Source organism: Apteryx mantelli, chromosome 1 (assembly GCF_036417845.1).
Source record: "Apteryx mantelli isolate bAptMan1 chromosome 1, bAptMan1.hap1, whole genome shotgun sequence".
In the NCBI taxonomy this organism is placed as follows: domain Eukaryota; kingdom Metazoa; phylum Chordata; class Aves; order Apterygiformes; family Apterygidae; genus Apteryx; species Apteryx mantelli.
This window is the reverse complement of record NC_089978.1, coordinates 188,428,140-188,454,942: the sequence shown is the minus strand read 5'-3', so window position 1 is coordinate 188,454,942 and position 26,803 is coordinate 188,428,140. Positions and strand designations below refer to the sequence as shown.

Below are 26,803 nucleotides of genomic sequence, written 5' to 3'. Positions count from 1 at the left end.
AAAGAACAACAGTGTACCAAAATATCCATAGTCATTCATATTAATTTGATATCACAAATTAGTATTACATTCCATGATTTGCCTATGGCTAAAATGAGGCACGTTGGTAATGAAAGACATTCTATATTGCCAGCAATGTATTACCTCCTCTTTTGATTGAGAAAACAATTGAAGAGTTGGCTGAAAAGGGCATGTTTTTCTCTTTGGTGACTGATGCCTCAAACAGAAATATCACTGATGGTTGCTTTTTACACAGGGGAATAGTTCATCATCTGCATGATTTTTCTTCAAGGCAGCAGTGAAACTAGTTAGGAATATTTGAAAATGTAAAAAAGCACACTAAGATCAAATGCTTTGAAACATAAGAATACATCATCATTTGCATCTGAGAATACTAATGTAAACTTAGGAGACACAACTTCGTCTACAAATTAATGGAAAATCAGAATGAATATATTTGTTTCCAATTAATTGGAATTATACAGCAATATATATATTGCTCATATACAGCAATATATAGCAATGTGTGTTATAGATAAGTCATCATGTAATTTCAGATTCTGTAACAAAATGTTTCTATTAACTTTCCTCATCAGCCAACCAAATTTAAGAATTACAAATATTTCCTTTGTTCTCCAAACTTTATTACATGAAATGTTGCAGGATATCCCCAGAATACTGATATCATCCTCAGGTTAGAGGAGGATTTCCTAGTTGTACTTTTTCCATTTTTTAAGGATGATGAAGGATATGGTAGAGAGACACTGACTGAACATTACTTTTATTTCTTTCACAATATACAAAATGGCTTTGATAATGCATCTTAAATTTAGATTGAATCTGCTGTGCTGATGTTTGGTATGATGGATTAACTGAAAGATAAGTTACAAGAGAGAATTTTGTTATAGTTTAACTCTTATCTAAAACCATATCATAGCAAAGCAGAAAAAAAATGGAAACAGATGTCTTTGACTGGTATACATAAACTTTTAAATACCTGACATCACACTCTAATGTTGACATGCAAAGAAAAATCGACTTAAAAAATCTTAAGAATTCCTGAAGCACTGAATGTTTATAAAAGGCTAGATGTTTGTATGAATGTTTGGGTGAATACTGGGGATTCACTATCAGAATTTTGCCTTGAGACATCCCCATCCATCATGCCCAGCTTCATTGCTTAGAACAACCACTATCTATAAGCAACCAGGGAGTGGAAGTTGCAGGTTTTTGGCTAACAATTAATTTAGGTGCAAGTCTACATGGGGAGCATCTTAGATCCAGGTTTATATACCTAGGTTTATCTCCTACAGCAGCAGTTGTCAGGCACATAACTTAGAAGCACAGTTATTGTAGACCTGTATAGTAAATGGCAATTTAGTCCACTTAGAATGCAAACCCTTTTCTGGAGTGGCCTTTTGGTCTCCCTATGGTCCCAAACTAAATTTAAAGTTAGTTGGGCCCTAATCTCTCTCTGGACTTTTCTTAGGGCACTGTATTTACAGCTAACTTGCTTTAAATTCATGTGTCTTTCTAGTTTGTGAAGATCAGCAACGTTATTGTTCACAAAAGGTACAGAAGCCAATGAATGTAATTTATGTCAGTCTGACTGTGGAGCAGATTATGTTCGTCAGAGGAGCTGCGTGGCTAAGGTGATGGCAACTGGTATTTAAAACCTAGTACTAGCAAATCACAGTGGAAAAAACTAATCTGATGTGTTATTGCTGCTAAGGAGTGACATTTGGTCATTGTGTTACTGTTCTGACATTGAAGTTAGTAATGCAGTTTTGTGCCTCAAAGCAGTCCTGTTCTGCTTAACAGGCCCTCACAATTAATTCCTGTTTGGCAGAGAATCAAGAGAACTTTCAGAAAATTATTTTATTCCATAAATCTGTACAAGCAAAGTTTAAGTGCTGACATAGGTGTGGTCATTATGTCCAGTTTTAAACAATGTTATTTGAAGTCCATGGAGAAGCTAGCTTGCCTCTCTTCATGTTCATGATCACAGAGTTGTTTACATGCAATAAAACATGACTGTGGCTGTGCCTGATAATCTGCCACTCATTCTGGAAATCCACATTTAGACTAGTCTGCACAGTCTCGAATCGGTGGGGTGAGAAAACCTCCTCCTGTTACTGATGCTGCCTCCTGTTACTGATGCTGCTCCACCGTGCAGCAAGCTCTGTAGTATGTCAGCAGGATAGCCTAAGGGAACAGGAGCCTGCAACTTGGATAACAAAGGGAGTACTGAGTCTCAGTCCTTCCTTCCTTTCCCTGTTGTATTTTATATTACATTAGCATTGATAAGTTGCCAGACTAAACAGAGAAGTGCCCAGCAAGTATAAGTATCTGCATTGTTAATGGCACACTGAACAGTTAGCTTTTTGTTGCGGTTCTGAATTTAAGGCGCCTAAACTCTGCCAAACCCCAGGATCCTAACAAATGTCCTTCATAATATTCTACAGGCTAGAACTATATAGTCTCAAAATGCCATACATAAAAATATAGCTCAGATACCCTATAACCATGATGCAAGATCGTCCATCAAGTCATATCTTTGAAGTAAAAATAGTATGTGCCCAGTTTTAACTGTGAGATGCCATCAGTATCTATTATGTCACTCCATAATACCAAACCAGGTGCATTATATGCCTTACACCCCTGTAACATGAATGTCAAAGTACTTCAAACACCTACTGGGGATTTTGTGTATCATTTGTGTTCTCTTTGTTCTTTTATAACTAGTGTTCATACGTTATTTGAAGAAAACTAATAGATAGTACTTGATCCATCACACTCAGAAAAGAATAGCACTGTAAGTCTCATATTTTCTGTGTTCATACTGAGTGCTGCTTCTCATTTACCAAGATTTCACAGTATGTTGGCACTGAAGAAATTTCCCCTTTAAAAAGCTTAAAATGAGGGGAATCAGGCTTGTTATGTGTTACAGGCCTAAATCCATTTTGACTAATTGAATCATAGTATTTTAGGTATAATTCAGAATTCACATATTTCTAGGGTTTTGAAGAAAGCTGAATCAGCATTTTCAAGTAGAGAGGTTTAAGCTGGCACATTGAAACTTTATTCTAGCTATGAAATAAGCATTCTAATAGGAAGTGTTAGAGGTTTGGAGGGCCATGAAGTGATGTAGCTTTAAATAGGCTACTGTGAAACTGGAACTTTAAAACATGTATAACATTATAACTGTGAATCCAGTTCTGCATGAGCATCGCTTGATCTTTGCCTCAGTGAGACGTTCTTCAAATGTGATCTGTTTAGCACATCAGTTGAGAGTTTTTATAGTAGCTCACATTCAGTGCTTGCAACGGCATCATCAGCTGAAAGAATTTCACAGTGAGCATCCTGAATCTCGTCCGTGAGTGCTGCTTCTAACACTGTCACTGGATTGAGTTGTGGTGTGGGAGGCTTAGTAAAAGAATACGAGCGGCTATGAAAGATCTCCCTTCCAGGGCTTCACACTTACACCTGGAAGGTGAGACTGTAAAACCCCAAATCGTCCCAAGCATGCACTGATTCTCTCCAAAATAGGAAGCACTGATGAATATCCTCCCCCCACCACCATCTCTCTATTTAATCATTTGATGATAACTTAGAAATCTCTGCATGCCTTTCATTGTAGGCAGATGCTAGCAGATGCTGTTGCAGATGAATCTGGGCCACTAACTCTTGCTAATCCTTCAGATAGTCCTGCTCTGTTAGACTAGTCTCTATGCTTTCAACAGGACAATTAGAAGGTAAATTCATCCGTGTGTGTGATAAGCAGTCTGTCTACCCATCCCTCCAGAAAAGGTCTTACACAGAATATGGGCGGGTTCTGGGGTTTCTACTGCAGGATAGGAATAAATTTCTCCTCATGTGAGTAAACAGCATATAAAACTGGCTTACTAAATGTGTTCAAGAGCCCTCTGAGGGTAGGTAGGTATCTAGGTAGCTTGTGCTAACCAGGGTTTATAACTTGAGGAAGAGAAGATTTCTTAATTTTTGTGTAATTTCTTTTTTTTTTTAAAGCAAGCCTAAGAATTTACATGCAAAGAATGACATTAGTGCAAGATTAGGACTGCACAGCTGAGCACTTAAAGGCAGGACATGCACAAGCTGGGATACAAAACTTGCCTGATTGTGCATATTGTTATGATATGAACTCTGTCACTGCAATTTCAAGTTCTTTAGCTGCAAATGTATCTAAACTTTATTCCCCTTGATACGTTGTATTATTTGGGAGGTAGTAGATCATCTTCCAAAGCTAAGACTTTAAATAACAATTGTATGGCTTTTTGAAAGACCATGATACAGTTCAAAAAGCTATGGAGCTCAAGGCAAGAATAATTAGAAACATGGCATGCGTGATGAGGAAAACCAGACTAGGTTATCATAATAATCTCTTTTGGCTATAAAATACAGGAATCTGACAGAAATGAAAAGTCCTTATAAAACCTAAATGTTCTTCAAGAGGTTTTGCCTGTAACATAAAATACTTCCAGTCTTTCTCCTCAACAAATGCATTCACAAAAGTTTGATAAAAAAAACATTTTCTATTCCCATTTTGAGATGGGAATGAGTGGATGAAGCAAGAAAATCATTTCAAGTAAAGCAATTTTAATAATATTATTTCAGGCTACTTGTATTACATAGAATACTGTCCTGTCTTTGATACAGAAATATACTAATGTGCACTTACTGGCACCAGTTTAAATAGGAGTAAGTCAAGAATAAGACTACTACAGCATGGCATCTCTTCAAGTTCTTCTCTGAGAGGGCTATGGTGGCAAAGTGTCCAATTATAGGTCTGTTGCTTATTCCATTTGGGCTATAATTCTGCATATCACCATCACAACTTTGAAATACAGAACAGAATACAAGAGATTGCACTAATAATCTGACAAAAGCCACTGAAATTCAGAGTTAAGAATGCTGTAAGTTTCATCCACGGGAGAAAACAAAGGAGTTGGTGAATTGCATTTCTCAGTATGCATTCAAATCAAAGTGATTTAAATGCAGGATATTTTATTAGGGTTGGTTGGTTGTCTTCTAATATTGCAACTTTACTAGCGTAATCAGCTGACTTGTGGCCATGCTATTTAGAACTAACTGGATAATGATATAAGTGAAGACAGATGGAGAAAACATACTAAAATTTTTCATATTCATCTAACATAAACCTATTGTGTCATCTTATCAATTTCAAAAAAACACCCAAAGCAACTTACTATCTTGGGGGAGACAGGGTTATTCTTGTGCACAAAAGAAATTAATTGGTCTGACTGCAATGAGAGATAAAAATGAGTCTCTATCAGTGTGTTTTTAATGAATATCTATATACAGCACAGATGTATAAATCAGAGCAAAATTTCAGCTCCATGCTCTTCACTTCATTTTACTTACCATCAGTTCCTATTTCACTTTTAAGGTGAGTACAAGACTGGAAAAGACAGAAGAAAAGACTGAGTATTCAAGAATATTTCTTAAATCATTAGTTGTTTGTCATTTTAATGGTGTTAGACTTTAGAAAATTGATGAGGCATAAACTAGTTAGCTTTACAGTGTCCAAATACTGTTAGTCTTAGAAGACCACCCATCTGAAGCCTGTGCTCTTTTCTCAGTTTACAAACTGCCTCTTATTTTCTTGGGCTGATGATGTAACTGCCTTATTTGCAGTGTCTTGGTCAGGATACAAATACAGTGGGCTCTGTGATGAATTTGCTCTTGGAGGTGGTTGTGTACTAACCAGTCTTTCAGAAGTTCCTGCAGAATTCTCCCTCCACCTTGTACTTGCCTGCTCCTGAGACGCTTCCCACACAGCAGGGCATGGGGAAGTAAAATTCACAGTGGATCTTGAGAGGTAGTTCTCCTGAAGACTCTCTTCTTGGAGGCACCTGTTTGAAAGCACTTCTTTTTCTTTGGAGTTTCGCCATTTCATCCTTCGGTTCTGAAACCAAATTTTCACCTGTTTGCAAGTTAATGAGAGTGTATTATCATTGTTTTCTTAAAACAACTTTGTCTTAACAATTTTTTTTTTACAAACCCTCAGTTTTACATTCCCTCCTCAGTCAATGTCACAGTAGATTCAGTGAAGCTGTCTCATTTACGCTAGCTGAGCATTTTCCCATCACTATTTACTACAGCTGGGCCAAATGCTCTCCTTGACTTTCCCCACCTCAAAGAAGTGATTATTTGGCTTAGACTGGAAAGAGGACACACCAGTGGCTAAGGAGAGAGCAACTTCCTGTAACATCCTTTTTGTAGACAGATAAGGATTCTCAGAGTAACCTTAACAAAACTAAGTGATATCATCGGCAATGTGAAGATTTCTATTTAAAGAGGCTGTGAGAACTATGACTGTCCAACTCACAAGCATAGCTAAAGATAGCTTGGCCATATAGCTACAAAATGTGCGTTATGACACAGAAGTGAGGATTTAAAGACATTTTGTCTTTCTGACTACAGGTGCTCAGGAGTTGCCTAGAATCCATGTGTTTTTGAGATAAAACCCATTTTCCAAAAACTTTGAAATGCAAAGTTTGATCATGGGGGTTCAAAGGCATTCATGAAGTGCTGGGAAAAGCTTAGGCAAATATGTATCTAAGAACTGTTTTTTACATAAAGAGAAGAAATGTGTTGCAGGGGGGTGAATCAATGAGATTATTCAGATTATGTTCTTTTTTTTCCTGAAACATTTACATGAAGTTCTAGTATTCAGACACTTGGTATGAAGACAGAGGGGTTATACTTTCAAAAGGTTTGAGAATCATAGCCTTAGATGGCAGATGCTGCTCCTCCAGCACAACCAGTCAGAAAATCTAAGAACTGACCCTCATGAGAACTGTTCTTCCCTTTATGAGAAAAACCTCTGGAGGGCATGATCTGGTCTATCATTATCATGAAATAATTTTCCTGTAATGTTAGTTGTTCTCTCTGTCTCACTTCATTATTTCTTATTTCCCTAGGCTCTCTTGAATATTGAGAACACAGAAAAAAAGCTCAAGGATATAGCTGTAATATTAAGAATTTGACTATATACTGGGAAATTTTTAGGCAGTTCACTGGAGAGTGCAATTGCACATTTTCATTGAAAAGAAATAGTTTATCTTGCAGAGATTACAGCTCTGCTCATCATGCTGAGAAGGGCCACAACCCTACATTCTTTGTTCTTTATAGTTGCAGTGCTTGAGACAGAATCAAAGATTCATTCAGGCTGCAAGGAACCGCTGCAGTCCACAAGATCCAACCTCTTACGCAGTGCAAAGTTAGAGCACGTTGCTTCAGGCCTTGTCAAGTTCTAAAAATCTCCAAGATAAAAATGACAAGAGCTCCCATCACTATTCCCAGGCTTTTATGCTCACCAGATAGCTTCAGCTCTTATTTTCTTAGGCACTTTCACTCCTGCCACATGCATAGAAATACAACTGTACTGTCACTCTCTCATCCTCTTTCAGCTGTACTCTGGAGACCTGCATCTCCTTCAGTGCCTTCAGAATCCCACCTGCCAGTTGCGACCATGCTCATTTTCCACTGTTGCACACCCTCCCAAACTTTTTTCTAGTGTCTTTAGAATTTGTACCCTTCAAGCCAGGCACTTTTTCTTTGCCTGCATTTGCAGCTAGGTCAGGCCTCTCAGATTCCAGATTTGGCTACTGCCTCTAGGCATCATCATTAACACATTTTTTAGTCAGAACAACTTGCCAGAGGTATTAAACTCTAGCTAAATTCTGAAGTTCTGCAGTAGGCCAAATCAGAGTCATGTGAAAAATCCTATGAAATATGAATTAGTAAGGAGAGTGGGAGCCTTTTGGAAGGTCACCCTTCAAAATTTTCCTTCTAGGGCTTCTCTCAAGTCTGAGGATCTTTTTCCGTGTAGAGCCATGTTTGTTTCTGTAGGGATGACTGCCCTTTCTCTTGGGGCAGAGTGACTTCAGAGTGAGTGTGGCTGACTGCATCGTCATTAGCTGCTCAGCAGTGGGGGTGCAAAGGGTGCTCAGAGGAACGCAGGAGGGCTCTGTGTGTGTTGCCTTCTGCCTGGATTGCTGCCTATGTGGCAGTGGAAGGGAGCACAATTCACTACCCCAAAGCCCCTGAGGGGGTCTGTGTGAGACAGCAAAATGGGAGTTGGAAATGAAATTCAAAGGTCATTTTACTCCCACTTTGTGCTGAAATGGAGTGATCAACTTCTGAATGTACATCTTCAGGGAATAAACTAGGGACAGACACTTGGTCAAGCATTCCTTGGTTAAAACTGTCATTGATTTACTGAGGTCTTTGCTCAGGGAAGGAGCTCAGGGCTGCCCCTAGGCTGTTCAATTTTCCTTCTGTAAAGCCATTTAAAAGATTTTTACTTCAAAAAGACAGAAAGTCATGGATGTTCTGTCATTCCTCCTTACCTGTGACTCCTTTAGACCCAGGTTAATGGCCAGTTTCTTCCTGTCTGTTTTACTGATATACTTCTGTTTCTGAAACATTTTCTCCAAAGCTTTCCTCTGGTCTTCAGAAAAGACAGCTCTTCTTAATATACCTCTCCGGGCTTTGGAGTTAGACTCCTGGGTCAGAAGAGGCAGGACACTTTCCTCTCCTAGTGGAAATGGATTAGAGCTTCACGTAATATCTAACACATACCAGAGAAATATTAAGCACTGTCTATAATAGTGCTAGCAGGCTGGTGCCCCACTTTTGATTTGTTGGTGTTATAACTGTGTGGTAATGCTTCAGTCACGTTCATTAAGGATTAAATGCTCACTTGGATCTAGAGGTTTGTCAGTGGTCAAGAGCCTCCCCTTGACATGGTAAAAAGTAAATCAGATGAGTTCATAGAGGAACATTAACACAGGGCCTCTGTACACTCCACTGTAAAATCCAAATATGGTCAGAGAAAAACTTCCCCACTTTCCTTTGCACATTATTATCACAGAGTAGACAGCAGTAAGTTTTCCCAGGAGTTTATTTTCTCCCTGTGTGAAATGTAGTACCAGATGAAAGTGGTCCGTAATACAGATTTAAAGGAGCTAAATAGGCTTATATAGTTTAGTTTTCTAAGAAAAGGCTGTCAGGGTGAACTTTCTCTCAGAAAATCACTGGCCATTTACTTATTTATTCTGGAAACTGCAGCAATTTCTTTATTAGAGGATTTGGAGAGTACTTGAAATTATTTCTTTCAGCCTGGTGTCTAATCCTTTGACATCCCATAGCAAGCCCTGCAAGGGCAGTGTGCAGTAAATTCGGTCATATCCCCTTGATCCATGTCTGGAGAGGGATCCCCTAGAGATCCCCTGCTCTGGAAAACAGTCTCAGACTTGGGGGACAGAACTGCAGTGGAGGAATTGGGAGTATCCACACTGTCTGTTCATCAGCCTCACACAGAGCATGGAAAAAACAAATTCAGATAAATCTCTCACCTTCCTCACTCCCAATAAAGCCTAAAGCCATAGTACTTTCCCATGTTCCCCATCCCATAGAAGGATTTGGTGTTGCTGGCAAGGAGTGGTATGCCTCCAGCGGTCCTAGCTTGCCCAGGGAGCAGTGCCAGCGGCCAGCTGAATAGGGCCCAACGCCCAATATTAGATGTGATAATTGCACAGGACATTGTTACAAGCAGCGCAGGAAAGAGCTGCCCTTTGATTCAGACACCCACACCATCGCTGTATAGGACACATAGGACCTTTCTGTGAGCAGGCAGCTCTGGTTTGTGTCACATGCAATTTAGACTCTAACGGTGCAAGCTGTCCTCCTGTTGATAGCACCTTCCCATGGACTTGCCTCACAACTGCCTTCAAGATACTTCCTTTGTATCCTAATAAAGGTGTACTGCTGTTCAATTTCTGTCAAGGGTCTGATCATTTCTGTATCAAAGCCAGTGGCAAAATTCCCATCTAAAGCAGATTTTCTAAAAGATTACACATTTTTTCATGAAAAGGTCTATCTGTTCTAGTCAGCTGTAGTGGTAGTGGGGGGAAATTAAATACATTTGTTCAGTAAATATCATGGTCTTGAAAACATTACTCCCGTATGCATCCTCTCCAGCAGTGGCCAGCAGAGGAAGAGTATTAGAAGCTGAGCAAGTACAAAATGATCTTTCCCCAAAATACACTCCTAGCACCCAACACTACTGATTCAGAGACCATTGGATTTAGTAGTTTCTGCTAGACATGCCTTTCTTGAATTTTCCTAAACCTTCACCCATCTTTATATTTGGCCCCCATAACAGTCTCTGGCAATAAGTAATTATTTAAAATTGAAGTGTTACAATATAAAGAAATTTAAATTTATATAGATATATTTCAAATTTAAAAATAATATTTGAAAACATATACAAAAATCATAGCCTACTGGTTACTGTCCTGGTATTTATCACACAGCGAGCCACAGACTCTGTCAAAACTAAAATAAACTATCTGCAGAACACAAGTCAAAATGTCACATTGGACATTTCTGCAAAGAACAGGCTGGGCTCATATTTCCATGAAGAGTGCAACTGCCACCCCCCAAAGTCCTGTTCCTGACCAGGAAGCTGGGACAAACACTAGCCCTTCTTCCTCAAGCATGTTTTCTATCCTTCGCGCTGGAGTTTGTACAATTTAGGTACATTTTTCCAGATAGCCTCCAGGTGGTTCCTGATCAATTATTAGGACTTTTTAAAGTTTACTGGAAGGTAAAGTCTGAAAGTGGAAAGGTTCGAACCGGAACTTGCTCTCATCCCCACCACTGACACCAGGGAGGAAAAAGGCTTAACAGGGCTGGTCCTTGACTCCCGGGCTGAGTTCCACAATGGAGTTGTCAGCCAAGGACAGAGAATGCCAGATTATGTGACGCCTTAAAATTTGTCTTGCCTGACTGGTTGTTAACAGTCAATCAGCTAAGAAACAACCTCCTGCTGGAGCACTGAAGCTCCAATTAATTCCTATACAGGCAGTATGTAGGTTACAGCTTAACACCTGTGTAAGACCAGTGTAATAGTGAAGACTACACAGCGTAAGGCACAATATGTGATGGATTGTAAAGGCCTAACTAAACAAAATTTGACCATAGGCAGAACACAGACAAGCATTAGCAACCAACCACTGGGTCAACACCGGGTCAAAAATTTTTTAACTTTTGTTGGGATAAGCCCAGAGATTTTTTTAAAGAGTACCTCATGTTCCAAAATACATTCTGACTCTGCACACAAAAAATAAATTTCAATCTGTGAATTAAAGGATTTTTCGATATGTTGGGGACAGGCAGTAGTTCACACATGACAACAATTCTATCAAAATGAAGTGAGTTTGCAGTCTGTCACTCTGAACATGCATCAAAAGGTTTAGTGCTCTGCTGACATAAATGTGAATCTGTTACCAACTATTTCCTATGTTACTGGTTTGGTTTTTGTCTTGCTTTGCTTTGTTTTTTAAGTCTTTCCTTAGTATCCTAATATATAGTGATAAATGTCTTCTTAATCTGTGGAACAATCTTCATTTGCCTTAATGGCAGAGACCACCTTGAAGGAGCAAGTAAAAGCTTTAGTCGTGGTTTCCATTTTTTCATTTGAATTCAATACATTCTAGTTAAATGGACAATTAATAGGTCACTTCCAAAATAGTAGTGTATCAGTCCTGGTTAATAAACAATCCCCACAGTTGATAATGGGCCTATGTATTCAGCAAGTCCCTGTATACACTCAGCTCATCCACTAAATCCCTTTTCAGGTAGACAGGGTTATATGGGAAGATGAGCTAGAATGAGTCTATAAAAGTCAGTTTCATTCACTGCTTTATTTTTCAGTCAAGTGCTTTAAATGGTGTCCAGAAAATCTCTTGGAATGTGAGACAGGAGAAAAGACTGGCACATAGAGTATTGCTTTATGGCCATACAAAAGGGCAAATGACCCTTGCCCAGGCCTTTTCAATGTGAAATGGTTCCTAAAGTTCATCTGCACAGTGAAAAATTGTGGTGAGGTCGCGTGTGGATGAGTAAAGTGAAAGTGGTGATTGGTCATGGTGCTGTCAGCCATTGTGGGAGAGCTGGGGCCATGTAAAATGCTCTGTGGGAAAGTGTCAGCCCCCTAAAGAGGTGCTCAGAAACTTGCAGCTCATTAAACTGCCAGCATTTGCTGCCTCACTTGTCAAGAATCATTCAACTTAGCAACTGCCCTTCTGAAACATTCATAAAACACATGCGCATAGTCAGGAAGGGTTTGAATGCAACTGTGATAAGACAGTATATGCTAGAGCATGCATAAGCTCCAATTCTCATTTGGATTTGACACCCAATTTGGTCTTTTTATTCCATTTTGAAGGACTAGGAAATGCCTCCTCTCTTTGTATTTCTGAGTCATAAACATCTAAAATCATTAATAACCACTCCTACACTGTGGCACATAAACTTCATGATCAAGGTTAAATTTAGATATGGATTAGACAGAAATGTATTCCAGATCTTAACCTTGAGTATATAATACTAGCCAAAATTCTCTTCAATTAATGTCTTCAACTTTTTACATCATAATTAAAGAAAAATCAAATTAAACATGTGCATGCATTTGACTGCTAAGACCAGAATGACTGTTTTATCTAAATAATGTTACTGCTTCCTGAATCCTAATGTATGCCAAACAGACAATAAAATGCAGTATCCATTTTATGAACTTTCAGCTCTTTTCTTCTTCTATTTGCAAATGTTTATTGTATTGACATAGATTTTAAAAAGAGTTAATGATTTTTAAAGAACCTTTTCTAGCAAACTGAAAACAAGGAGCTTTCCTAGGCTAGCTCTGTCTGGGTGTCTCAGTGCCATTGGAAATCTCTCACAATTGCTCAGTGTACTTAAGTTTGATAAATCTTTGGAAACCTTCTGAATAGGATTGCTGTGATTTTACTAAGGAATTAGCTGCTGCCATTGCATCACCAATTAGTTTTCCAGAACACATTAAATCCTGCTGCTTCGGTTTACAGAGTAACTCAAGCATTACTGATGAAGCATAAAAACTTACTTGGAAAAGCAGTGGGGGATGCAGGGTGCTGACAGGACCCACCGCAGCATGCTGAGTAGAATGGCGGGGCTCGGAGAAAAAAGTGTTTGGAAAGAGCTGCAAAGAAAGCATAGATCTAATTGATTATCCATAGAGCTTAGGTGATATTCATAACAACAGTCTTCCAAAAAGTCAGTGTGTAAAGTCCTGCCCCACAAGTTCTTTTTCCTTTTTCCAAGATGGTGATATTTTTAAGGTAAACAATGATAATCCAAGTAATTGCTCTTTGAATTTTTACAAGGTTAGTTTATATGTATAGCTTAAATGTTAATATGCAAAACCTTCACAATACATTTATCATGAGAATGTAACCCTGCAGATTTGAAATTTACCTCTGTAATTGCTACAGTTATGTTTTTTTCTAAATATTAGGTTTGAACACATTGTTTACATGAGTATAATGCATCTGAGAAAGTTATTTTAAACAACTATAGTAGGCATAATATCCTGGAAAAGGTCACTTAAAAGTCAAAAAAGAAACTCAAAATCTACAAAGGAATCCTGACTCTTTTGCTTGTATTCCAGTGCTGTTATTTGTACTCAAACAAATGAGGACTTCAATAAATAAGGAACCTCTAAGAAAAAAAATATAAAATGCAATGAGATGATCAAGCTGACCTCTATGGAAACTTTTCCACGAACTACAGGGCTTGATATTCTGCCATCCTGATATTGAACTCCATCTTGCTGGGCAAGCGTTCTCATTAATTTAAACAAACCACTTGCTGAAGAAGGCTCTACTTAGTACAGTAAAAAAACTGCAAAATCATCCCATTTAATTAGGTAATACTTGGTAACATTTCTACAAAAATTTTTGAACCAACGAATTAGAAGTCTCTGTTATTTCTAAGAAGTGCTTCCAAGTCTTAGAAAAGGCTCATTGTCTAATAGCTCCTTAGATTTTTCCATAAAGCTCATGGGGGTTTTTTTGCTAATCTTCATTATCTTCTGATTTCTGCTGGTATTAATCAGCTATGAAATGTGGAATATTTTTTTCTTTTGAAAATATCATACTTGCTAAAACTGTAGCCTTGTAAAATGCGATCAGCATCATAACGCCTATGTCACTTTCCTGTCTTACTTTAGGCAAAAAATAAACTGCTCTAGACTTTGTACTGTAATCTAAGTCTCTATAAATAACCTGATTATTTCAAAAAATGTAACTGCATACTTAGATAAAAAAAAAAGAAGAAACAATCAGTAACCAGGAAGGAAGATAGATAAATGCATTTAAGCCACGTTCTTCATTTGTAAAGGTTTTTCAACTGGAATTAAAAACAAAGATCACCCAAAATTATGTTCCTGAGTACATATTTGGGCATCCTAATAAGCTTTCTGATGTTCAAATCCGCTGATCTCCCAAAGCAATAAAATATTGCTCTAGAAGTCTAACACAGAACATTTTAAAAATATTTATATAACCTATTTTTTATCTGAATTCACATAATCTTTGGTGAAAATTTCTTCTATTTTAATTACAAATTAATGAGCATTTTTTACTACAGCTTTTCATAACACTTTGCTGTTTCTAATAAAATATAAATATATTCCAAGAGAACTAATTGTCTACATTTGAGCTGTATGCTTGCAAAACATTTACGAAAAGGAATGATTTATATCAGACATTAGGTTTCTAAAGCTTCTGTTTCACATGAGACCATCAATGTGGAACTGTGTCATAAGGAGCTTAAAAGCATCAAGAACATGCAGCCAAATTTTACCCATCTTACATATCCAAGGGGCTTCAATGCAACTGGTGGGGTAAATAAGTTTAGAAGGATTAGACTGTAATTGTACAGAAGACAGAGAAGGAAAAGACCTATTAGATAACCTCAGCTGTCCTCCTGAACATGAGGGCTTTTTCTTGACAATACACTTGCTAAGGTTTTGTCTGCTCCACCTTCCAAATTCCCAAGTGAAGGGCTCTTCCTCCATTCCTTGTGAGCCAGATTCCGCAAATTTCCCTAACAGGCAGGTAAAATTTTCCACTTCTAAAAATACAGCTCAGTATATACAAGGTACCATACTCAATTTCTTTGCTTCCCTTTTGTTCACATCTCTCAAATACTCCTTGACTGCTATAATGCCCTGTTCCCCTTAATCATTGCTTTACCACCTTATTCAGGTCATCTGATCTTTGCAAGACATGCCTACCTGTCCTTGACACTCCCTGGTATGGTTCCTTAACTCTTTCCAGTTCCTTGCTCCTTTTTTGAGAATGTGATGCACTTAATGGTATGTGATATAGCCCAGAGAGGTAGCTGGATATATAAAAACTGAATAAGCTGTTGTGTCAGAGAGATAGCACACTCCTGCATGTAAAGATAGAGAAGTAGGATAGGATAGGATAGGATAGGGTAGGGTAGGGTAGGGTAGGGTAGGGTAGGGTAGGGTAGGTTTTTCTCTATTCACTAAATCTCAGCTTGTATGCAAGAACTGCAAGCATAAAGGCAAGAAGATGGACCAGTATCAAAACTGAAGACATGCATTTTCTTTGAGAAAACCCTAAACAAGCCACACATTTCCATGGATGCTGCTGGGAATGATTTAGCGCACTAGTACAGCACCATAATGAAACAGTACAGATCTCCAAGGACCTCGTAACAAGTCTGCTCAAATTGATGGGAATTTTGCTTTTGTCTTTCTTAGGCTTTTTGCTTAATTCTCTCAACTGCTGTGTTTTCTGCCTGCGTGGTGCATATGCCTCCAGGGGAGAACATTTGTTCAAGAAATAAGATGTAGAAGATATCCTCATACAGATCTGAACCAAGTGGTTCCTGAGACAATTTCTGAAGATTGATTTATTCTAGATCCTGTGGAATAAACAATGACATTATGTCTCCCTAAACCTATAGCATAATATCTAGTTTATAAGCTTCTTTAATGTGCTCCAACTACACTGATGCACAAGTGAATTTGTGTTAGGTATATCAAACCACGTCCCCAGGTGATGTCTGTTGAAGCAGTTGCACTGAAACCGATATGTAGGAGTTGCACAGAGTTACATCAGCAAAGAATCTGGCATGACACAGGAATACTCAGCTCTACCTTGGGAGCCCTATGTAGAGAAAAGTGTTAATGCTTCACCCCAATACATACAAGAGTATTTTTTGTCTCTGACAGACACAGTAGAGAACATTCATTGTATTAAATGGCTTCCAGTGTCTGTGCGAAACTGCATTAACAGAATGAAAATTGCTGGGGAAAAACGATGCATTTAAAGTATATCTATTTCAGAATTATACTCAGTGTGATTGTAACTGTAGGAATGACATAATATATATGAATGTTGAAGACAAGACAGGGAAAACATTGGTTATGTTTTAATTTTCTGGTCACATACATCATGGCTACTCTACCGATATTTGTTGCTCAAGCAGTCTAAAGAAATCATTGTTTGCTATTCACATAAGGTTGAAAATTTCTGAAATGTCAGAATATTAGTTCTGTATTTATTGGCCAGAATGAAGTATATAGTAACCAAAAAGTATCTTTTGCTCCAAGCCATGTGGATTAAACATTAACCATGGGCCAAATCCTAGTAATTCATATTCAAGATACCTACTCCTTTTTCTGCTTAGCATTCCCATTTCATAAACACAGAGACTGTGTGGTACTAAGCATTTCACAAAAGATTGAGACTTTGCAGGTTTAGCCTCAGATGAATGAAAATGAGATATTGCAATATGATATAAATGCCTTTTGGCACTCCAAAAATTATACTATATATTATGAAGCAAGTACTCCATGCTTTAAAATAAAATTTATCATGTCATAAATATTTTCACATTTTAGCACAAGATAAATTCCTCGACACTGCAGCTGTTTACAAAATTTTAGTAAAAATGCTCATTTACATTCAGCTTTGTGAATTCACAACATTTTATAAACACACAATAAATGGATACTAAACATGCAAGTCAAACTCAAGCTGATCCAGTGCTAAAACTCAGAGATTAGTTCAGACACTGATATTTTAAAATATATTGCAATTCTTAAGATAGTCCAAATTCAAAAATCCTTCCATACTAAAAAGTCATACTAACAGAGGGATTAGAAGCTTTCCTTCCAACTCTCCACCACTTTGAGAGTAAGTTCCTAAGTACAATTCAGTTGAAATGAATATAGACACAGATAGAGCTCAGGCTGTGTGAAAACAGCCCTTAAAAATCTCCAGGTATTGCTAAGCCTATACAAACAGCTCTCCACAGTGATGCCTAGGCTCCAGCCCTGACAAGCAAATTAAAAATATTATTACTAGAAGTATCACATTTCATCTCAGAAACTTAGACAGTTTCTGCCTGTGAAGTGGGCACTAGAAAACTGCCCTCTCCCACATTTGTCTGCTCTTGGCCATGATTAAAATAGACTTTTGCAAAGCCACAAGAAAGTTTCATCCCATGTACAGCTCCCTACAAATAGTCAAGCAGCAGCTGTGCCAGGTTAGTGGTCCAGCTGAGCCTCATGGCTCCGTTTCTGCTCCTGAACCTTGAGCCATGGGTCTGGTAATGACTTTGTTTAAAGCACAAGGCTTCAGCAGCAGTCACACACCCCGAAGCTTTTCAGCCAGGCAGAGGAGAACCCCTGGCAGAGGAGGGGACAGGCACAGGCTGCTGCCATCTCCCACCAAAGGGAGTCACCACCTTGGACTTGGCTGCGCTTTCTGCAAGAACTTGTGGTACAGCATCCCTCAGAGCCATGTTTTCCCCCACGCCTCAAAGTCACTGGCTATCCACTTTCCATTCATTCCCATATGACACGACTGCATGAATGCTCAAAGGAAGTCAAGTCGAGATGGCAGATGATAGAGGCAGATTAGTTTTAAAAGGCTGGCAAATGATCATAGGGTTTTGCAGTTCTAAAAGCGTATTTTGAAATCCTGCACAAAAAGTGGATGTGAGAAGTGGGCTTGCATTCTTATGCTGGGTCTCAATGGGGCTTTCAAAATTAATAAATTAGTCACTCCAGAAAAGATTTGTCACCAAAAAGGACTTGAAATGTATTAATAGCATGATCGTCTTTTCCTTACATCTACAGCAGTGTAGCAGATGATAGAGTCACGCGGCGGACTAGCTGAGGTCATGTGAATCACTGTCAGTTTTCAGAGGCATCATCTGCATGCCTTATTATTAAGGCATGATTTGGTTTATATGTATGACTTGTTTGTTTTCTTTGCCTGAATAAACATGGGCAACAAGGTGCCTCAGACTGGTGACAATGCATGGGCAGGCTCTCGTGAGACTCACAAAATCACAGAATGGTTGAGGTTGGAAGGGACCTCTGGAGATCGTCTAAGTTCAACCCCCCTGCTCCACCAGGGTCACCTAGAGCACATTGCACAGGATCACATCCAAGCGTGTTTTGAATATCTCCAGAGAAGGAGACTCCACAACCTCTCTGGGCAACCTGTTCCGGTGCTCTGTCACCCTCACAGTGAAGAAGTTTTTCCTCATGTTCAGACAGAACTGTCCGTGTTTCAGTTTGTGCCCGTTGCCTCGCATCCTGTCACTCGGCACCACTGAAAAGAGTCTGGCCCCATCCTCTTGACACCCTCCCTTCAGATATTTGTATACACTGATAAGATCCCCTCTCAGCCTTCTCTTCTCCAGGCTAGACAGGCCCAGCTCTCTCAGCCTTTCCTCATAAGAGAGATGCTCCAGTCCCTTAATCATCTTCATAGCTGGACTCTCTCCAGTAGCTCCATGTCTCTCTTGTACTGGGGAGCCCAGAACTGGACCCAGCACTCCAGATGTGGCCTCACCACAGCTGAGTAGAGGGGGAGGATCACCTCCCTCGACCTGCTGGCAACACTCTTCCTGATGCACCCCAGCATACCATTGGCCTTCTTGGCCACAAGGGCACATTGCTGCCTCATGCTTAACTTGGTGTCCACCAGCACTCCCAGGTCCTTCTCCGCAGAGCTGCTTTCCAGCAGGTCAACCCCCAACCTGTACTGGTGACTGGGGTTATTCCTCCCCAGGTGCAGGACCCTGCACTTGCCTTTGTTGAACTTCATGAGGTTCCTGTCTGCCCACCTCTCCAGCCTGTCCAGGTCTCTCTGAATGGCAGCACAGCCTTCTGGGGTATCAGCCACTCCTCCCAGTTTTGTATCATCAGCAAACTTGCTGAGGGTGCACTCTGTCCCTTCATCCAGGTCATTGATGAAGAAGTTGAACAAACTGCACACTGGTGTAGGTTTCACTTCTGCAACAACAAAAAAGCAACACCCACCCACCCCACCCCCCATTTGCAAAAGACTCTGTGGGTCTCCTGTTGTCAGCAGTAAAGGCCATTTCCACATTATGGCAGAATCTTCTTTCCATGCCTTCTACGCAGCCTTGCTATTGAGAAGAAAGATGGGGATCTGGAAAGCTGGGGACTTACTGGCTCCATTCTTCTTCAAGATGCCCATGTGCTAGTGTGCCCACAGCACCTTCTGCTTACCAGTTCTTGCTAAACATCTCCTTTCTCTCTCTCACTTAAATACATTTAGGGGCATTACTGTCACTTCTTTGTCTAAAATTCAGTGTGTTGTCTAAGCCACTTGCCTAGGTCTTCTGCACAGTTAATGAGAAGTAAGTAGCTCTATATAATGATACATCACCTTAAAACAGACATCTAAGAAGATAAATTGTGTCATCCTCTGGAGGTGCCTCTCTCTGTATTGACTACAGATTAGACAAGGTATTTAGACAACTGGATTAGACAAGACATCTGCTTTTTTTAAGCAGCTAACGCAGTCTGTATTGCCATAAGGACACTGTAAAAACAGTAATGATAAAATTCAGCCATAAAGGCACTAAAGTTATTTTCTTTGATTTTCAGCATATTACAATTTGTTTAGAAATAATTTCCTCAAACAAGCTGAAATTAGGGTCACATGCTGCAAGAGGGCAGTTCACTGGTTTCTCATTGCTGCAACCCTAATTCAAAATCTTACCATAGGCCAAAATGCTCCATTTATGCCAGCATTAAGCATTTCTTAGCTAAACATTGCTAGTTGAACCACAATTTACTTGCTGCAGTATTACTAGCTCCAACCAGTCAGAAGTGTCAAGATTGGTTAAACATCATTAAAATGAAAAAGAGTAGATTCTTTTTCTTTTTTTTTTCACTCATAGGGGTTTTTGTCTTTTTACAAGTGTAGGTAACGATACTCATTAAGGGGATGAAACATATTTTTTCAAGGTTAAATCTGAGATTTTTCACTTAGTACATGATTCCAGGGGCTGGGACTTTAACAAAGAATACCAAATTGCCCAAGGTTCATGAGAAGTGTGTAAAGTCCTCAACAGACATAGAAGATAACAAAATTACATGCTATAATTTCAGGGAAAGGCCACCTCTCAAGGGAAATTTTCATGAGGTCTTCAGCATAAAGCAAAGGCTATTTATTCTCCAACCTGATGACCCACAGCACAGGTCACTGAAAATATTTTGGTGCCTAACTTTAAAATGATCTGGGACTATATATCCTGACATTTGAATATGCCTCGTACTGTTTTGTCCACTTGCACCTGTTTTCATTTTGAAAGGATTATCTCACAATTCTGCTAAGAGTTATGACTGACCACAAAAGTACCACTTAGAAAAGTTAGAGCAAGAATTAGTTTGCAGAGCTGAATTGTGCAAGAATTATTTTTTGTGGACCACCTTCAGTAGGCAAGTGGAGGTACAGAACCTGCCTTCCAAAATTTGGTGGAGTTTGTTAACATTAAAAAAATCACAGCACAATGAAACCTGAAATCTGCATTCAAGAATTAAAGAACTTGCCTGACGAGATTCATCGTCGTCTTTCATCTTTCCAACAAACATGAAAAATATGCTATGAGATTTCAGAAGACCAGCTCATTCTGCAGTATAAAATGCATTTTACAGAAGTTAATTCACTAACTGTGGGCATCAATAATTCCACAGTTTCCCCTCTGTGAACTGCTTTCTGTTCCTACAAACTCTGACCACTGGTCACCTTAGTGTTGCCTTGAGACCTTCTGGCAGTGCTTAATCCTGACTAAGGGCCAAACCCAGAAGCCTCTTCCTTTCTCAGAGACAGTGCAGCAAGTGTGGCCAGAGGCAAGAGCACTGCCCAGCCAAAGCTTATATATCCTCTGAGCCCTCACTGATGGACTGGTGGCCAGGTTGCAGTGTGTAATTGGCACCAGTCTGGCTCTGACAACCTTACAACAAGGACAAAGATAGCTTTAAAAAGTATTTTGCAGCTACTCTTTTAGATTATGCTGGATACCTCAAACTGATTCTACTAAATGGCTCATAAAGGTAATTGGAAGCAGGAAAATATCCTACATCATGGGGAAATTAACTTCTTGTGATTTCTGATGCTCACAGAAACTCCTCTGTCTTCAAAGACGAACTTTTAAAACAGTGAAGAAGTCTCAATACTCCCGGAAACCAGGGCAAAAGAAAAGATGCCAAATAGAGCTCCCCCCCCCCTCCCCCAAGAAACCTTCTTTCCCCAGAAAACACCTGCAAAACAGGAGAATATTGAGACTTGTTAGTTAACAAGATGTTGACTTAGGGAAAAAAGTTCCAGAGGCTAGTGAAAATCTAAAGGGAACTGAGAGTTAAATCACTCAGCTCTTTTCTGCCTACAGTTTTAGTGAGAGTTACAGTGTTACATGTCACTTGAGGACACAGTCTGGCTGCCAGTCAGTTTGTAATCAATAAAAAGTGAGCCTTTATTGGAGTAAGATTCACTAAAAGGGGTCCAAAATGAAGAAGAAAATCACTTAATTCCAGTAACTCAAATATCTCCTGGTTGTTATAAGGAATGAAACACAGAGGTTTTACTAAAAATGGGAAATAAAGTATATTGACTAAAATAAGAGTGTTGGAGGGCATAATTAATGTCACTATCACATTGAGGGAAAAAGTGATGCTGGTCCAGAGAGTTAGCCTGCAGAGGAAGACTTGGTTTTCTTTCCCTGCATTGCTACTCATTTTCTCTGTTACCTTAGGCAAGTCACTTCACTTCTTTTTGCCCTCTTTCCTCCTCTATGCAATGGAGAGAGAAAGTGTCTCCCATCTCACTGGCACATTGTGATGATAAATGCATTAAAATGTAAAGTACCCAAATGTTAGAGAAACAGAAGCCACATCCATATTGTAGAATGGATGCTGAACATCATGAGACCAATTTATTTTTAAGAAGTACTTGTTCTAATTGTTTTGGGGGTCTTTTTGTTACATGTACTGTACTATACTGTATTCTATTCTATTGCTGTCGGCAAAAATCCAGTCAGCTCAATTTTTCAGCAGATTTTGCAATGAAAATATCTCACTGTTATGTTCATATTATTTGTTTCATTGTGCTTTTCAGCTTTATTTCTCTGTTACTCTATCAAAATACCAAGATAAAAGCAGAAAGCCAGATTCTTGTCACATATGTACCAGTGAACGCGTTCAGGCTGTAAAGCACTTACTGTCATTTCCCTCCAGGGCAAATTACTTGAGAAGAGCAGAGATTCTCAGAAAGCGATTTCAGGTATCTGAGTAACTGTGCACTTCTCACTGAGGTCACTCTGACCTAGTGTCAGCCAATACTTCTGGAAACCAGGTCATGAGAAAAGATGTGGAACGGACCTCTTTAGAGCCTCCCCTGTGCTACAACAGACTGCATCCCATCAGCCTCTGGATGCTTTTACTATGCCAGAAAATGCTGAGGAAAACTGCCAAGTCTTATAATTTATCCAGAAGGTAATGATATCTAGCCACTGGAGTACAAGCAGAGGGATCAAATCCCAGATTAGTGAGCAGAAATTGAGGACCTCCTCCCCACTTAGAGTAGGGTCTGTTAGTTTGGTCAGAACTTTTATCTTAAGCTTTCCTCACCCTTTAACAGGAAGTATAAACTGTATAGCTATAATGTGTATCACTGGGAAATGCTGCTTTACAACAGTGCAATTTTTAAATGTTTCTGCCCATTGAGAACATGCTCCAGGAGTCCAGTGTCTAAAAGGCAGAACCAGCTTCTGCGCGGCTTTACCCAGTCATGCCTGCCAATACGCACTGTATGCAAAATTCTAACAAAGCAAAAGGGAGGATTTTACATCTATTTGTCAAGGCAAAAGGTTTTAAAAGAGAAGAATCAGGCCCACAGCATACAGGTTAGGAGAAATCCAGTACAGTGAGACAGAATCACAAAACTTAATATATCCACTGGAGCTGGTAGGCCTATAGTTCACCGTTCCTTCGCCAACACTGGTTTGTAATGGTGCTTCAGAGCACGAGGCAAGAAGTTCTAATGCAGGAATCCTAAGTTGGCGTAAACTGACATACCATTGCAGAAGGCAAGTGAGTTTATCATCTGGCAATACTGCTCCTTCTGCTTTTCTTTCTTAACTTCCATGTAACATGCCACTTGTTCATGGGGTGATACTCTGAAGTCAAAATAATTTAAATTAATTTTAAAAGACTGTACTTTGATTATATGTAATTTTTAAAAATCAATGTAGCAATGGAAAGTGATGATTTTAATCTTTTACAGACAGCATAAAGATATTTCTTTCAGGAGTGCTCATTATATGAGGTATCTTATGGTGTGATAGTTTGTGGGTGAGTATTTCTTGTTCATATTTTTCTTTAGGATAATTTTGGAGACGTGCTCAAAATACATATAGAGAAAAACAATTGAAATGATCAAACTAAATCCCTCAGAACTTGTAAATTATGGGAATGGAAACTTGCTGATAAAACTCTGCTGCTGAAGGGTTACTTACAAAGGAAAAGGCTGCCCTGACCAGATGTCACAGATCAAGCGTCCCATTCCACCCGGCCTCCTTTGCAGCCATGGAGGAGAGTTTCCCAGTTTACAAAAAGAATACAGGATTTTCATTCTTTAGGACTTTTATAGAGTGTTAAAAGGCATTTTAAAATGGAGTGATTTGTTCATGTTTTTCTTTGACAGAAGCTTTAGATACATGTTATTTTTGGAACTGTAAAAAGGTTTAGCTTATTCGGTTCAGTCCCCAGTGTGATTTTATATTCTTTGCTTTCTCAAAACTTTTGGTGCCCTTACCAGAATTTTGGGCTATATCAGCAATACAGATTACAGACCCCAATAATTTTGATTTTTTCAGTTCTGTTTTCTATAGCAGCTGTATTTTTTTTTCTTTTAAAAACTTTGGATATTGCCAAGATATTTTGTTAGAGCACTTTTAGTTCCTGCATGACATATAAAGCACTTGCTAGTTCAGAAAGATAAAAAAAATGATTTGCTTTATCATGTTCAGTAGTCTTCTTAAGGACTCAAGACAGAATATTTCAGTGTCATGTGGTTTGGAGGGTCCAAACAGGAGAATGTTTGTTCCTCCTATAACTCGCCAAAATCAGTGAATTGAAAACCTTACCTAGTATTAATTCCTTAGTTGAAATACCTTTCATTACTCCCTAAAGCCTAAAAATTCTTATTCTGACATAACGCTGTTTTGCCCCATCACTGCATAAACAAGAAACATGACACACTGCCTAATCACGCAAGCCTTGCTCACAAGTTTAAGTGTCCAGTGTGTGAACAGTTCCAGCAGAGTACGCCTACTTTAGAGAGAAGAGACTCCTTAGAAACCACAAAATCTAGCTCAAAAAGACATTTCTGACCTAATTTATATTTATGAAAGTTCATAATCTTACTCATCACTTTAAGCCACCTAAGACAGATCAGGATCTATGTATATTTGTTGCATGTCTCATACGTTAGTGAGAGACTATTTTCTGAGTGCATAATGCATGAGGAAACCTAGATTTTATCACCGCTCAAATGTGAGGTCCTGGTTCTTCAGACGAAAACTCCCTCTGAAATCCCTGGGAGTTGTGGGATCAGACTGTAAACCACTAAGAAGACCTGACCTTGCAATGCATTGCTAAATTCATGAGTCCCACTTTTGTCCCACTGGACAAAAGAAGAACTAATCCTGGAAATAAGTATTTGGAAAACTGGGCATGCAGTAATGTCAGTAATACCTAGAAAAAGTTTACCTATAATGATGAGTGGCAGGGAATCTCATGTCCCCCCCAGTGTTTTGTAAATAGAAACACAGCATTATCTTTAGAACTTTTTGAGAAAAAGAATGTGTACCTATTTCTGTAAAGATGTACTTATCCTGTTTCCTGAGCTAGTCTACACTGTGTTAACTTATGCATAGAAAGATATGCTTAAATAATTGAGGTCTGGAATATTCAGAAATGTTAATGTACATTTCTTTGACTCTGTCCTGCTTACCTTAACAGTACATCAGGTAAAAGGAACAAAAAACGTTTTGGATGTTGCAGAACAGTTTGTAGAGTTTAATCAAAGTAAAATAAATTATGTTTGAAAAGAAAATGACTCTTGTTAATTCTGGTTCTAAAATGAGCCTTTTGGGGTTATGTCTTAACATCGTATTTCAATAAATATGCTTGTTTGTCTTATTTTCATTTAAGAACATTTAAAATTGCATGATCATATATCAAAGCTCTGAAAATACCACAGGAGGCTTAAATAAATTGATATAGTAATGAAACAGCAAAATACAATACAGATGGTGAGTTTAACACTGAATTTTATGAATTAAATTTTAAATTGAATTCAAAGGGACCATGACCGACAAAAACGTGCACTCCTACAAATGTTTTTAAATTATTTTTGTTCAGACAAAATACATTTGCATGGAAACTGGCACGCTAAAGAAACATATATTTTTTTGTAAAAATATATACGTTAAATTCAGTAATACAGCTAACTGTTGGCCTGCTAGATAAAGTCATAGTCACCACATGATACATCAAAACCGTGGGCAGATCAGGTTGCCAGAGAATCGCGTTAGATCGGTACCAGTGACAAATATTTCATGTAGATTCATCGTCCAGCAAAGCACGGGCTTTTAACACCGAATCGAATCGCCAATTAGGGATCGTTTACATAGTTGTAAAGGTTTTTTTTTTTTTTTTTGTGGTGAATATTGTTCCTCCCGGTTTTGTCCAAGCTTCCAGAAAACGGGCAGCTTTGCCCGCAGGAGCGTTCCCAGCGGCAGGAAAAGCCCGATCCAGGCGGCTCGGAGCCGTTAAAAGTACCGGTCACCGTCCGCGAGTCACTTCGCGCCGCTCACGAGCTCCACAGGTGCGCTGGCGCGCGACGCCAACGGCTGCCCGCGGCGGCGGGCGGGCAGCGCGCAGCGGGCTCAGCCGCCGCCTTGCCGCCGCCCGGGCCCGGCCCGGCCCGGCCCGGCCCTCGCGGGCACCGCTTCCCGAGCCCGCTCCTCAGCTCCGCCCGCCGCCGCCTCCTCGCGAGCCCGCGCCGAGGCCCCCGGCAGCGCCGGCCCCGCGGCTCCTCCGCCGTCGGCGGTGGCCGCCCGCAGCTTCAGGCTGCCGGCCGCCGGGCCGAGGGGGGCCGCGGCGGCGCGCTCGGCCGGGCGCTCACCTGTGGCCGCCGGCGGGAAGACGCCGCCTCTGTCCGCCGCCGGAGCCCGCGCTGGCAAGCGGCCGCCGTCCGCCGCGGAGGGGTTGAGCACTTGAAAGGCCCATCTGGTCGGGAAGGGCCCCCCCGAGGGGCTGACTTGCTCCGCCGCGGGGCACAGCTTGAGGGGCACGGGGCTGGCGGGCAGGGGACGGAGCTGCGCCGGGCTCTGCGGCGCCCCGGCCCGCAGCAAGTTCTCGATGAGGAAACTTTTGCCCAGGCTGCCGAAACCCGGCGCCGCGGGCAGGTTGAGCAGAGCGGAGGAGCCCACCAGGTCCCAGTACAGGGCGCTGGGCAGCATAGCGAGGGCGGCCCGCCCTGCCCGGCCCCTCAGCGCGCTGGGA

At 40.0% G+C, this 26,803-nt stretch overlaps 1 protein-coding gene across 2 annotated transcripts; it reads right to left on the bottom strand.

Annotated features, from left to right (window-relative positions):
- On the bottom strand, positions 1 to 26,803 carry DBX2 (developing brain homeobox 2). 2 transcript variants are annotated; one of them, XR_010883209.1, is made up of 5 exons: positions 26,424 to 26,803; positions 12,974 to 13,069; positions 8,397 to 8,584; positions 5,404 to 5,965; positions 1 to 872 (listed from the first exon to the last, which is right to left on the bottom strand). XR_010883209.1 is itself a non-coding variant. In XM_067289947.1 (4 exons), the coding sequence occupies exons 1-4, from the start codon at positions 26,758 to 26,760 to the stop codon at positions 5,618 to 5,620; spliced, it is 969 nt and encodes a 322-aa protein (XP_067146048.1). In that variant the 5' UTR covers positions 26,761 to 26,803; the 3' UTR covers positions 4,607 to 5,617. The 2 variants fall into 2 exon arrangements, 1 of the variants encoding a protein (XP_067146048.1); XM_067289947.1 differs by lacking the exon at positions 1 to 872 and having other exon boundaries at positions 4,607 to 5,965.

What these genes read in the sequence shown, in the direction of transcription:
- DBX2 (XM_067289947.1), bottom strand. Translation starts at nt 26,760, where the DNA reads ATGCTGCCCAGCGCCCTGTACTGGGACCTGGTGGGCTCCTCCGCTCTG. An exon ending in CTTCCCGCCGGCGGCCACAG is followed by an intron (nt 13,070 to 26,423) that starts GTGAGCGCCCGG and finishes CTTTCTTTGCAG; the next exon opens with CTCTTTCCAAACACTTTTTT. An exon ending in TGGGTCTAAAGGAGTCACAG is followed by an intron (nt 5,966 to 8,396) that starts GTAAGGAGGAAT and finishes ACTTGCAAACAG; the next exon opens with GTGAAAATTTGGTTTCAGAA.